General features: G+C 46.8%; 3 protein-coding genes across 3 annotated transcripts in view; 2 read left to right on the forward strand and 1 right to left on the reverse strand.

Moving 5' to 3' along the window:
- Positions 1–419: 419 nt before the first annotated feature.
- Positions 420–1,418, forward strand: LOC144097980 (arylamine N-acetyltransferase-like). Its single transcript, XM_077630564.1, has one exon. It carries the CDS (start codon positions 420–422, stop codon positions 1,416–1,418), a length of 999 nt encoding a protein of 332 aa, XP_077486690.1.
- Positions 1,419–5,395: 3,977 nt separating this feature from the next.
- The window catches only part of LOC144099450 (uncharacterized), a 51,505-nt gene continuing 43,719 nt past the window's right edge, over positions 5,396–13,181 (reverse strand). The window contains exon 5 of the mRNA XM_077632754.1: positions 5,396–5,521. Coding sequence (XP_077488880.1) covers positions 5,517–5,521 — 5 coding nt within the window. The 3' untranslated portion in view covers positions 5,396–5,516. The remainder of the gene's footprint in view (positions 5,522–13,181) is intronic.
- LOC144097365 (arylamine N-acetyltransferase-like) lies at positions 9,297–10,845 on the forward strand. The gene has a single exon (XM_077630104.1). The coding sequence runs from the start codon at positions 9,500–9,502 to the stop codon at positions 10,466–10,468; it is 969 nt and encodes a 322-aa protein (XP_077486230.1). The 5' UTR covers positions 9,297–9,499; the 3' UTR covers positions 10,469–10,845.

The raw sequence follows: 13,181 nt of genomic DNA on the forward strand, positions 1-13,181 counted from the left end.
TCCAGATTAGTGCTCTCGCCCTAATAAACAGTGCACACTTGTTTGACTTTGACTGGACTGCTCAGAACAAACATTCGAACTCGTGAGAGCGACGTGGCAGGGTGTAATCGTCAGTGCCCTGTTTACATTGCCTACGGCACACAGAAAAAGTGAAAAAAGTGAAAGCTTCGGTACTTTTGTTTTTCTTGTCGAAGCTTTTAATGGCCTCTACCCTTATTCCGAGTTGCTATGATATCCGTCGGCGCCAGCTGCAATAGTTCTGAGGGCGTCGCCCGTTCCCACATCCGGTTCCTCGGCACGTGACAGCTGCGCTCTGGCGGTACTGGTTCATTTTCTGCGCAGTCTACATTATCCAAACGTGTCACTACTCAGAGCAGGAGAGAATCTCTCAGGCAGCCAGAGCACGTTCTTCACGAACAATGGCAACACAGATAACTTGTGGCGGTTCTGCGGTAGACAGCCAGGACATTTGCCAGTCGCCAGATGCGGAGGCAAGCAAGAAGACACCGAAGGAATCTTTAGACTACGGAGACTTCACGCTCGGAACCCTCTCTTTGTCGCAGATCGAGTCCTATCTACATATTCTGAAAGTGCCTGCTCCTGCCACAGCCGACTTAGAAAGCCTGAATGCCCTTATTGCTGCACACCTCGAGCAGATTCCCTTCCAAGGTATCGACACATTCTTGGAACGCCAAGGATCGCTAGAAGCCGGAGCCGTCTTCTCTAAAGTCGTGGAGCAAGGTCGAGGAGGAAATTGCTTTGAGCTGAACTCCCTCTTTGCTCGTCTGCTGCTATCCTTCGGCTACCATGTTGAAGTCCGCTGCGCAAGGATGCGTTGGGCAGTTCCTGAGGACGCGCCGCTTGCACCAGTCGATCATATGGTTCTCTGCGTAAGTCTCGATGGGAAAGCTGGGCATGGGTCGGAAGGTCGGTTCCTGGTCGACGTTGGATTTGGAGGTCCCTCTCCGAGGCGCGCACTGCCCCTGGATGGTGACGCGTCTCCGTACCGCTTGAGTACCGTCGAAGAAGATTGGGCGAAACCGATCGAGGTATCCATGAAATATCGAAGACAGCGAGAGGACGAGGATTATTGCTGGCTGCCGTTGTACCAAGTGTTTGCATACTCGCACGAGTGGCCCGACTTTGTGGACAAGTCCTGGTACTTCCCTACCTATCCGGGAGTGGTCTTCCGCGATGTGTTGGCCGTCAGCCGCTATGACGGGAACTGTTGGCTGACACTTCGCAACAAGAAATTCACTCGGCGACGCTGTGATTCCAACGAGCTTGGAGAAGTTGTGGAACAGCGCTTCGCCACAAACGTCGAAGATATCCTTTGTTTTCTGGATCTGGAGCTTAAAGTCAAGCTCGACCCCAGCTTGGACAAAGAAAAGCTTTTCGCTAGGGTGCAGCAGTTGTAAACGCAGTTAAGACTAAGCCATGCTGAATGTTCACGTGTTTAGAAACTTTTTGTCGGGCAAATGTGTCGGTCATATATCGAGTAAAGACATCTCATGCTGAGCCAATAAAAAAGGATTGATGATATTTTTTGCCTCCCAAAATCGCTGTGTCATTTTTAACAAGTTCCTCAAAAACTCACAAACTGTCATATCTCTGCGCCAATTCGGTCATTAGGTATAAGCAGTGAACTCTCTATGTCATTACGCACTTGTCATTGCAATGAAACGCTCCTTTTTTATATGAATTCACGTGTTCAGTACTTGGTTTGTGACCTGCAGGCAATATTTCGCACTCGCTATATGTAGGAAGTGTTTTACGATATGTTTCCTGCTGCTGGATCATAAGCGTAGGCACAGGCGCTTATTTTCAAAACGGCTGCGTTCTTTTCTTTTTGCACCGATACGACTAGGAAAGCGGATTTCCTGATGGTCTTTCTCCTGCTCGTATACTACTTAACACCTGAGCAGTCTGGCACCCGTTCCACTCACGGGAAATATAATTTGCAAACATTTGGGATGGGTGGGACATAAAACACGGCGTAAAACGCGCATATCGGCGAATCAGCTTCACAGCTGTTAGAATAAAAATGAATGTAACGGAAATTAAACCACTCAAAAAGTAGCACAGGTGGGTGTGTTGCGACTGGTGTTGCACATGTAACGTGTAAATTAGAATCCCGGCCATGCATTTATTTTCAATGAAGAGATGAGGCCTTGAGGAAAGCCGGTGCCTCAAAATGACAACGAAGTAACCGAGAGAACGAACCCTCAAACGATAGCACACAACGTTCCGGAACGTTGATCCTCGAATAGCTCTTGCAATGTTGCACTCAGCATTTCGATATTCTCTCTCTCGAGAGAGAGGCAGAGACAGAGACAGGGTTTACTGACGAGAAGGGCAGAGAGGTTGGCCGAAAAAATAAATATCTGGCCTGTTACTCAGCGCTGGGGAACGGGAAGAGGAGAAAAAAGAGGGTCACGACGGGTGATGATGATGTTGGGAGGAGGCAGCAGAAAAAAGAAAAAGAAGAAAACAAGGCACACTTTCTAACATCACAAACGCGAGGCAAGACCCGTGTCGCTTAAAAAGCGTGAGAGCGCTCGCGTTGCCTGTAGAGTTTTCGAACTATCTGGCCAAGCGCCGAGGATCAAACCCTCCTAGAGGGGCCTGGTGTCAAGAGACTTCAAAGCAGATGCTAGCTTGAGTCTTTCTCGTGCATATGCTGGGCACGCCACTAAAACATGTTCGACAGTCTCTAGCACGTCACATGTGGCACAGTCCGGGAAGTCCGCTTGTCCTATTAAGTGCAATTACTTGCGCGTGAAGGCGACGTTTGAACGTAACCTATGGATTATACATGCAATCGGGCGTGGTATTCCGCGAGGAAGAGAAAAGGTCATCGCCGGATCTAGCCGTTTAAGGCGCGATGTGTCCAGTGTCTGGCGGGCCCAGTATCTAGCCGTCGCACTCCTCAGAGATCCCGAAAGGAGACAAGTTGTGTCCGGACTAGAGAACGGCACAGCTGTGTGCAGGCCACTGCTGAAGGCGCTCCTTGCTTAAGCGTAGGCGGTCTCATTTCTATCGAGTCCGCAGTGTCCAGGGATCCACTGGAAGACTATAGGTGGCTTTTTCCTGAGCAGGTGACAGGATTTTAATGATATCAAGAGCCAGATCTTGGTAGGCGTTGTGGCGTAGGAAGCATATCAAAATTTGTAGCGAAGGCTAGGTGTCAGTGAAAATGCACCAATCCTGAGGCGTGTGAAGTTCGCTGACATTTCCGTGAACTAGACGCTTTCGTGTTCGCGAGGAAGGCCGCACAAGTGGGGTCGGAAGTGGTTGTTTTGTAATCCGTGCGTCGCCAACAGAGGGACCCGTCCCGTCCCTGCCTCCCCTTCTTGCAGCCGACGTCCTTGTTTACTTCGCGCTGTCACGGGCATAACCCGTCTTGAAGAAGCTTAGGCAGGTACAGCTGTCGGCATGTGTGCGTCGTCAAGGGGTTGCAGAGGCTTCGGGAAGGAAGGAGATACGGCTGGGTAGGAGTCGAGTGACCATGAAGCGCATTATTTCCTTAACGATTGCCTTCCTCTCTTTTTCCATTTTTGTTTCTGTAAACAACTGTGGTGTCTTGGGAAATGGTAGTCGTGGTTGTGCTGTTTGTGTGTTTCATTGGAACCTCTCCTTTCCCTAATGTTTATTCAGTACTCTTTCCCCAATCTGTGATTAGTTGGCGGAAACCTTATTTTTCTTTTCCTAACCACTGATTGGTGAGGTGAGTCGCTTGTAACCTTATTGGTTGCTGTCCCCGCTAAGGACGGAGACAGAGGGTTTAAATGTAAGCGCTCTGGGTTGAACCAGGACTTAATTCGTCTGGTCAACGATTTAGTCATGTTGTATATAGTTTTCTCCTTGCTCGTTTCTTCTTGTTTTATTTGTGTTGTAAATAATTAGCTAACCTTCTCCTTTCCTGTAGTAACGTTAATGTCTGCGAGTTAGAGCCACCGCGTCATCAAGAAAGCTCCACTTCATCATAAACAAGGTGATTCCTCTTATCGCCACATGAAGGGGATTGCAACTGGCGCCGTCTGAAGAGGAGAAACTCAACTTGGCGGTTCTCCGCAAATGTGGTGAATCGATTCCCGAAAGGCCTCAAGCTCTGCAGCGGTTGAAGTAGACTTGTGTCCTAAAAGAATCTGCGAGTCGTCTGCTGAACGGGGATTACCAAAGCTGCTGGTGATGCCTTTGGTGACGCAGATCCGTCAGTGTATACGTATATGCAGTTTTGGTATTCTGGCTAGATGTTGGCAAGAGCAAGTTGTTTCAGTCCGCTATCCGGCATCACAGATTTCCTTAGTATGCCAGGGGCATGCAGGCATACTGAAGGCTGAGCAGTCACCCATGGTGGTTGCAAGAGATGATGCGGCAGGGCATAGTCTGGTGGCAATTAGGATTGATGGTAGCGCAGTGCACGTGAAAAACTGCTGTCGGGTCCCTCATCAAAAATCTTCGTCAGCGGGTGACAGCGGTGCCGTGTAAGCGCGCGAAAAATATACACGAAGTGGTTCATGTGACGGGTAGATCGATTTTGGGCATGAACGAGATTCAACAATCGTGCCATCAATCGTGCCTTCGAGGCACAACGTGATAATCCGAGGCATATCTTGAGCGCCTGTGCTCGGACACTCTCGAATGTCCGCGAGCAGGAAATGCTCATGGTAGAGAGTGCAGAATGGCTGTAACAAATGTAGCTTATAAAGAGGGTATAGTAAAGTCTTAGCAAGGATCGCTCCGTTGGGCCCCATTTATTGTCTGCTGCGAAGCGAAGGACATGGCAAAAAAGAGTGTCTTTTATTTAGCATATTTATATGCCTCGACCATAACAGATCGCGGTCAATGATAATGCCCAAAAATCTGAGGTGGGAGACGTATGGCATTGGAACCCCTTGAAGTGTTACCGGGTAGCTGGAGACAGACACCACTGCTATACAAAACTCGACTATTTAGGCATAAGAGAGAATGTTTATTTATGGCGTAAAATTTGTCCTGAAGCATTGATTTTGAAGAAAGGAATAATGCTAAGGATTGGAGAGGCTCACTGGATCCGTGCACGTAAATTGAAGGGTGTGCCAGCATCGAAGATCACGAATTTCATCGGCGCAAGGTCAGCTTAATTAGGCGAAAGAGCGATATGGCCCAAGGTTATTTTTCGTTAGCCAAGGTAGGGTGAACGACGAATTTTCCTAAGCATTCCACCCCTTGCGTGGAAGTTCCATGGTTGAAAGCAGCAACAAAAATAAAGGTGGAGGAAGCCCGCTCCTAACACAGGTTTATAGTAGACATTAACCAACTGAAAAGGGAAGATTAGGAGCGAAGCGCCCACAAAAAATTTCCAAATAAAAGTTAAAAAGAAAAAAGTGGTGACAAAAAAATGAAAAGGGGGCAAAGAACGATCAAAAAAGGCTGAAGAGCCCTGGCTAGAACGGTCACGGAAAAGAGAATGAGGCAGGAGGATGTCCCTTGTGCCCAAGGTCTTGGACGCTCGCTGGTTGGTGGCAGGAGGTTCAAACTGTAACCGGGAGAAAGAAAAGGAAAGACCTGTAAAAGGGAGAAACAAAAAGAACAGGAGGAAAGCAATGGGTAGGTATTGCAAGGGTGAAAGAGGATTGGGCGTGCGTAGAAAAACGGGGAGAGAAGAAAGCGCATTGAAGGAAGTACCTGTGTGCAGGTAGCAGGGCAGGCAGTGGGAAAAAAATTCCGGTGGAGACACTTAAGACTGCTTGCGTTTGGCAAAGCGAAAGTATAACTGTCCCTTGGTGCTCTGACAGCCACCCGCTCACACGCAACCCACACACATACACGCGCGTATGACGCCACCAGGCGTTCTGTGTGAGGAATCATTGCAAAACAATTTGATGCGAAAGTCTGGGAAGGCATACAATTGAAGCTGCATATGTCGTCAGTCCGAATTCCTGTCACAAGCCAGCCTCCAACCCGAATACCACATGTAAGTTATACTTCAACGAGAGATCGTATGACACCACCTGGTACGCTAAACGACAAATGGTTTCGTCAGAATTATGATTCTAATGTTGTCGGGAAAAGAAGCGCCACACGGAGATCGTCCAGTGGCGAGTGTGTATGCATGGACGACATGCATAGGACTGCCTGAAGTTGCTGTCCTCAGCTTGCTGTGTGCGTCATGCGGCCCCTTGATGACGTCACTATGCTTTTCTTTCCATCGCTCGGAATTTCTGTGCCATCTGCAAGCACGCACACGGCGCCGGTTTTTCTAGAAATAAGGCTAGTAATACGTTCGCATTAAGAGTGCCTAGGGCAGACTCGTGCCGAAACAAAAGGTCTGAATCTCATGCCTGGGCAGGTAACGCCGGGGACAGCTCATAAAAAGTGTCCCTTCGTGTGGCGATTATTCGATCTTATTTAAAAATACCCACATTTGGTGATGTTTTCACTTTAAAGAGTGTCCGCGGCTGGGAGTTGAAACGACAAATATCTTTTCTACTGGTCGGCGACTCTGCTGAGTTTCAAAAATAAAGATTTAAACAGTCTCGTCGCTTTACAACTTTTCCAGAAATTATACGCTGCTTGAAACTCATATTAAGCCAGAAGGAACATTGTAGACTTTGAGTGCATACGTGCATATAAATGCATACTGCTTGCTAGAGCAGCTCAACAGCATCCGACTTGTAATGTCGTAAAAAGTAAGCGACAAAATAAAATCCTTGTGTTCGACACATGATTACGGCAACGAAAGAAAATAACATTATGGCTACTCATATTATGGCTATTCATTTTTGAAAGCGGTGTTTAATGCGTTGATGGAGCATAAACGGGGATGGTTACATAAATGCAAAATAGTTTTCTGATGTAATAAAATTTGTCCAACACCAATGATTCGGTTCCTACACCCAAGCAGTGTAGGACACATCCCTTATGTGGGGAGAGAGAAAAGTTTACTGAGTGTGATATACTGGGCTTAATACTTGTATAAAGAGCCGCCGCGGTGGCTCACTGGTTATGGTACTCGGCTGCTGACCCAAAAGACATGGTTTCGATCCCAGCCGCGGAGGTCGAATTTCGATGGAGGCGAAATTCTAGAGGCCCGTGTGCTGTGCGATGTCAATGCACGTTAAAGAACCCCAGTTTGTCGAAATTCCGGAGCCCTTCAATACGGCGTCATTCATAGCCTAAGTTGCTTTGGGGTGTTAAACCCCCTGAACCATGAACACTTGTATAAAATATAGTGGGGGAACTATGTGCTGAGCATAACCATATTCTCTTCAGCCACGCAGTATAATTTCTTGTCATACCTGTAGGAAATGGTAACATTGGTCCAGAATACATTCTGGAAAGGCGTTAGCTGCATTTAGACATTTAGGCCGTCAGCTGGGAAATGTCGCAAATGACAAAAATGAAATTTAAGAAGCAGCGAAGAAAATTAGAGGTTTCGTAGCAAAAATGTGTGCTATGGTATGGTTTTATTATTACGAGAGATAAGTGTCAAAAGGTGCCTTACCGCATGTTGAAGTGAAGGTGAAAATAGCAGAATTTTTTACCGGCCTCATCAAGTATGCTGACATACATTAGGACCTTTCTGTGAGGTCCCGAATAGTTGCGTAGCGATACGTGTCAAACTATATGCACACAGGGTAAGAGCACAGGTTGCAACCGGAGCTGAGAAAGAGCTGTTCAGTGCTTCCATGGTTGCCATACCAACGAGTCGGCTGCGCATTATGGTAGATATATCTTCCATCTCCGGTTCTCTGTAGGATATACACTTGATATGAGTTACGTAGCTCTCCATATTACGAATGTTCCGCTTGCACCTACTGTGCATTGAGGACGGCAATTTTCTTTTAATGCCTGTTACACATTCTGCAGCACTAAGACGAGAAAACCTAACGCTGCGTCTTCCCCTATGTTATGAGTTTGACGAACAGCTGATGCATTCTTTTGTGGCAGCATGCAGCCTTTTCCGGTCTGACTGATGATGCGAATTTTTTTAAAGGGATGCTGATGACAACTGCATCCAATGGTTTTCGGTAGCATTTGATTCTCTGGCCCTTTTCGGCTATGCCGACATTCGCACAGCGGCAAAAGACTTTATCGGTAAGCGAATAGGATTTCAAAGTATTACAGCAAGCCGATTGGAACTCGTGACATTCTTACCTAATATGAGAGTTCCACTGAATGGTGATGCAGCATAGCCTCAATGGGCCGCGCAAAAACTGGTGCCTACGGAAGCCATTTCTTTGCGTGTTGAGCGGTTTATGGCAACGCTAGATTTCATTTTTTTATAGCATATAACGCATCATTTTAGGTGTAAGTGGTGTTTAGTGCTTACAACGCGGTGTCCACTTGATATAGAGTAATTTCTACCTTTATTCACTTTCCCTATAAAGGCAAAATATATAAATGACAACGAACACACGCATTTTTCATCTGCATTGGTGTTTTGTGATTAGAACGTGGCGCCCATCGCCACTGGAAATTTTTCTTCTGAGTTCTATAAAGATAAAAACTGCTAAAGAACACACGCATATTACTTTGTGTGGTGTTCTCGGAAAGGATTTTATATTTCTGTGTAGTATCGATGCCAGAAAATTCGCGTTTACCTGATGCTTGTTTTGGTACGCAAATAAAAGTGAGGCACCAGAAGAATTTTTTTCCCTAAGTGCCCTAGCGCTCAAAGAAGCAGGTGCTATGACGGTCGACTTCTGGGTGCTCTGGAGTAACAATAAAGCTGCATACTTGAGCATACTTGAATTTCGCATCGCTTTCTCACCCGATTTGTTGCGCTGATAGACCGCAACGTCAGGACAGGAAGAAAACGGCAATAATGTGGTTTAGTTACAGCGCACGATAGTACATATATATATATATATATATATATATATATATATATATATATATATATATATATATATATATATATATATATATATATATATATATATATATATATATATATATATATATATATATATATATGTCTTTCCCTCACACAAAGGAATATCTTGGTTTTCAAGTGTGTTCCCTAGCTGTGAGAAGGGATAAGTGCAACAAAACTTGAGCGATGGGGCGGATAATAACGGGAAACCAGGGCACAAAATTGGGCGTACAGTAATTAGGCCGACAGTCGACAGGATGCACGCTGCATGTATTGCTCAGTCTGCGTTCTGCGTTCCTGTTTTATCAGGAAAAATGTACAGGTATGGCTAAGTAAGCGTCTTTTCGAAGAGCGATGCTTCATGAAGCTCAAACGTTGGCAACTAGGTCCATAGAAACAGCACAGCTGCGTTACACTGCAGGGTCGCTGACTCTCTTCCGCGGCGGACGGCGCGTGTATCCGGTGAGGCAGTCGCCGATCCGCCAGATGCGCCGCCTACTTGTCGCTCAAGAGCGATGCTTTAGAGTTGGCGTGTTTAGTCCATGTGCAAACAGACGGTGCATCACAGTCTCGAACAGAGCGAAGTGTGCTCGCGAATAATCGGACGTAAAGTAAGCAGAAAGTTCAAGTAAGATTATGGTAAGCGCAACACACGCCTCGGCGCCACCGACCACCTGCAATGTTGAGTCCTTCGACCATCCCGATGCCGAACTCTTCGCCGAGGCGTCAAAGCGAAGGATCGACCTCAGTGGATATCGCATGGGGCCGCTAAGTAAGCGAGAACTCGAACTTTACCTTGATGTCCTCGGACTTGACTCGGATGCATTATCTGTTCCGGACCTCGCCACCTTGAACACACTTATCGCTGCTCATCTCGAACGGATCCCATTCCAGGGTATCGACACTTTCGTGGGAGACCTGCCACTCCTGGACGACGAGTCAATCTTTCGGAAGGTTATCGAACAGCGCCGTGGGGGCTACTGCGTCGAACTCAATAACATCTTCGGCCGACTCCTGCTGACCTTGGGCTTCAAGTTTCACATTCGAGCAGCCAGAATTCGCTGGGGCCGTCCGATGAACACGCCGCTGACACCGCTGGGGCACACTCTGTTCTGCGTCGACCTCGGCGAGGAAGGACAGTTCTTTGCCGACGTGGGCTTTGGGGGGCCGAACCCCTACAAGGCCCTACCAGTGGAAGGAGTTGAGGACCCGTACCGCATAAGCAGACTCGACGACAAAGGGTACATCGAGGTGGCCATCAAATCAACTGCTCGCGCTGGAGCAACGGCCACTTGGCGTCCATTGTACCACGTTTTCCCCCCCGCGCAGAAGTGGATCGACTTCGTGCCCCAGTATTGGTACGGCAGCCTTCACCCGCGGTCCTTGTTTCGGAACGTGCTCATGGTAGGGCGCTTCGTGAATGACTCGTGGGTGACACTCGTAGACGGCCGCTACTGCAGCCGCTCACTGAGCGGCAAAGTTGAGCAGCGTCAAGTCACGGACGTCGACGAAGTGTTGAGTCTCATTGAAAAAGAGTTCACTTTGAAGATCAATCCTGACATGAATATCCAACGCCTGAGGTCGCGAATTCAGACCATTCTATGAATTTTTTATATTGTCGCAACTTCCTTAATTTCCAAAGTTTGGGCGCAAAAAATGGTGGCTAGTTTATACTTGCGCAGAGCTTTTAAGTATTTTGTGATTGTTAGCGGAAAAAAGTAATAAAATATATCTTGATGGTTGGAGTATTCCGCATTGCCGATGTCCCCGTAAAAAAACACTTTAAAGCCAAAATTTATTTATGAATTGCTTTCAGAATTTTCTCGAAACGTTTGCACGCTACTGAAGCTTTTCTAACGTTATACAATTACAGTGTTGTGAAAACTTGCACGTTAACAAGAACTGCAAGTTAGAAACTTTAAGAGCATTTCTTTACCTGTTACGCCTATCCATGCTTTGATGTGTTAATAAATGCAGTTTTCTCGATGCAACCAATCGTCATTTTGTTTCCTGATTGCAGTTAGGATTGCTGGCTCTCCGGCTTATTGATGTACAGTCTTGGTCAAAAGTATTCCGCCCAAGGCGTCGGCTTCGGAGCCATATAGAATGGCTCCTCTTGCATATTCAGGGCCCCTAATTTCGCGAAAGGGAGAGGTGCTGAAGTCCTGAACTTTTCCGAGCTTAGGACTGTCAAATGTGCTTAACAACCAAGATACATGGCTTAGAAGAAAACACCTTGGGCTGTATATTTTTGACCAAGACTGTACACGTGGGGCCGGTTCCCATTACGTCCTCACTGTCTCTAGCGGAACAACTTTGGCCCCTTTGCAGGGCCTGCACATTCAGAAAAAATTGGCAGTGGCTTAGCTCGGCTGTGCCAGGATATACGTAGCAAAAGCTAAGGCATAGCTTAGCTAGCCTTGGATAATCTTGATTGCAAGTCCAGGTAAGTCTGGTTGTCTGGCTAGTTGTTGTCACGTGGTTCGTCACGCGGTTGGTCACGTGACCAGCATGTGGTTGCTCACGTGGTCCGGTGCGACCACGGTGGGACTGTGAGCACGGCGAAACTGCGAGTTCGCGGTCAATGCAACTTCCGCTACAAAACACGATGTGAGATCACCGACAAACAAACCTCAGGTATTTAGGAGGACGCACACACTGCTCTACGTCGGAAACCATCTAACAATTGGCTGCTCTGAAACTATGCGCTGACCGGAAGGACAAGGGGCGGAAAATAACCGTTTCTGATTGTACGCCATTAGTCCAAAGAGAAAAAGAAACCAACCTATACAACAGACACGCACCGCAAGACCTAGCACGCGAAGTGCTCGCGCATCATCGAGAGACTATGATACGGAAGTGTCTAGAATCCCAATTATTCAGCGCTCGCGAACATCTCTTCATTTAGATTCCCATTTCCACTCTAAATTCGGAACCAAACTCTGTAAACTGCCGTTTTCAGCGAAGACGACGTTTGGAACCTTCCCCTGATCGTTAGGGGTGCATTACTCATGGAAATGAATGGACAGAACCATTCATGTTGCTCCCAAGATCCGTTTTCGGTGCCAACTAGAATATACTGAGGTCGTAACAAATCTCACCCGTCTTTGATGTTGGTGCCTGCACGCGCAGGGATCGAGATGGCTCGAAATATCTTTATTATCCAACAGAGAAGGATGGGGATACCTATCCGCCTAGACGACGGCTGAGAGCTCTTTGGTCTGGGCGGCGTCTTCAGCCAGTTGGATGACTGAAAGTTGAGCATATATATACATAAGTAGGTGAGTCTGATCTGAGCATCAGGGTCCCCCAGAAGGCCTCTTCTTTCTTCGTGATGTGTTTTTGCTTTATGTTTGGGCATGTCCAGACCATGTGAACCATGTATGCTGTGTTTTTGCACCTTTTACATGTGTCGTCGTGCTGTTCCGGGAACCATCAACTCATGAGCAACGAGAGGTATAAAAAAATTCTTTTCTGAAGAAAAGAGATAAAACCCTAATAAAAGAGATAAAAATTTCTGAGGAAGAAAATAATCACGAAAAAAGGACTAAATATCGAATCATTACAGTAATACTAATATTCGCAACTGGAACAGTGTGTATGCTGGAGCAGATGGAGATCTGGGTTTGTCATATCAAGGTGAGCAAATAAAGAGAGATGGCTCCGCACTGAAAAACGTGACTATGACACAATACCGGGTATGTCAGCTGGTATTATCAGCTGTTTCAAAGGGCGCTACTAATTTTTTGAGACGCGCTTTATGAATTGAAAAATGGTTTTCGAGGCGCAGGAACGTCATAAACTCGGTGAAGTATTCTGCTACAAAGCTGATGAACTAAATTCTCACATTTAACGTTTTGATGATTCTAGTTCGCTGCGTATTTGCAATTAGGAATTGGTAGCTAGCGATTATTAATACGCATACGAGTTTTTAAAACGCGAATAACCTTGGTGCCTATAGCACAACGAACCTTGATCGCCCAGCATGCCATATCAAATCCGAGCGCCTCTGGAACAATTACAACACGCCTACCAGAAAGTACCAATTCATGGCGCACGCGCAACGCGACTTTCTCTGCCCTAACCACGCTGTGGCGATCGGCGCAGCTCGCTGCATCATTCTAGGCAAAAAATCTTGCATGTCTGCCATCTGCATACGCTGGGTACATAACCACAGTATGTTGTGATATATAAAGTGAGAGGCAGCGGCCAAAGTAAAGGCAGCAGTTTGGCATAAACGCCATGGATGACTTCTCACGACAGTGTCACTGAGGCGAAATGGACTGTATCGAGTTTGTAGTTGTCGAAGGGAGGGGAA

Source organism: Amblyomma americanum, chromosome 7 (genome assembly GCF_052857255.1).
Source record: "Amblyomma americanum isolate KBUSLIRL-KWMA chromosome 7, ASM5285725v1, whole genome shotgun sequence".
Taxonomy (NCBI): Eukaryota; Metazoa; Arthropoda; class Arachnida; order Ixodida; family Ixodidae; genus Amblyomma; species Amblyomma americanum.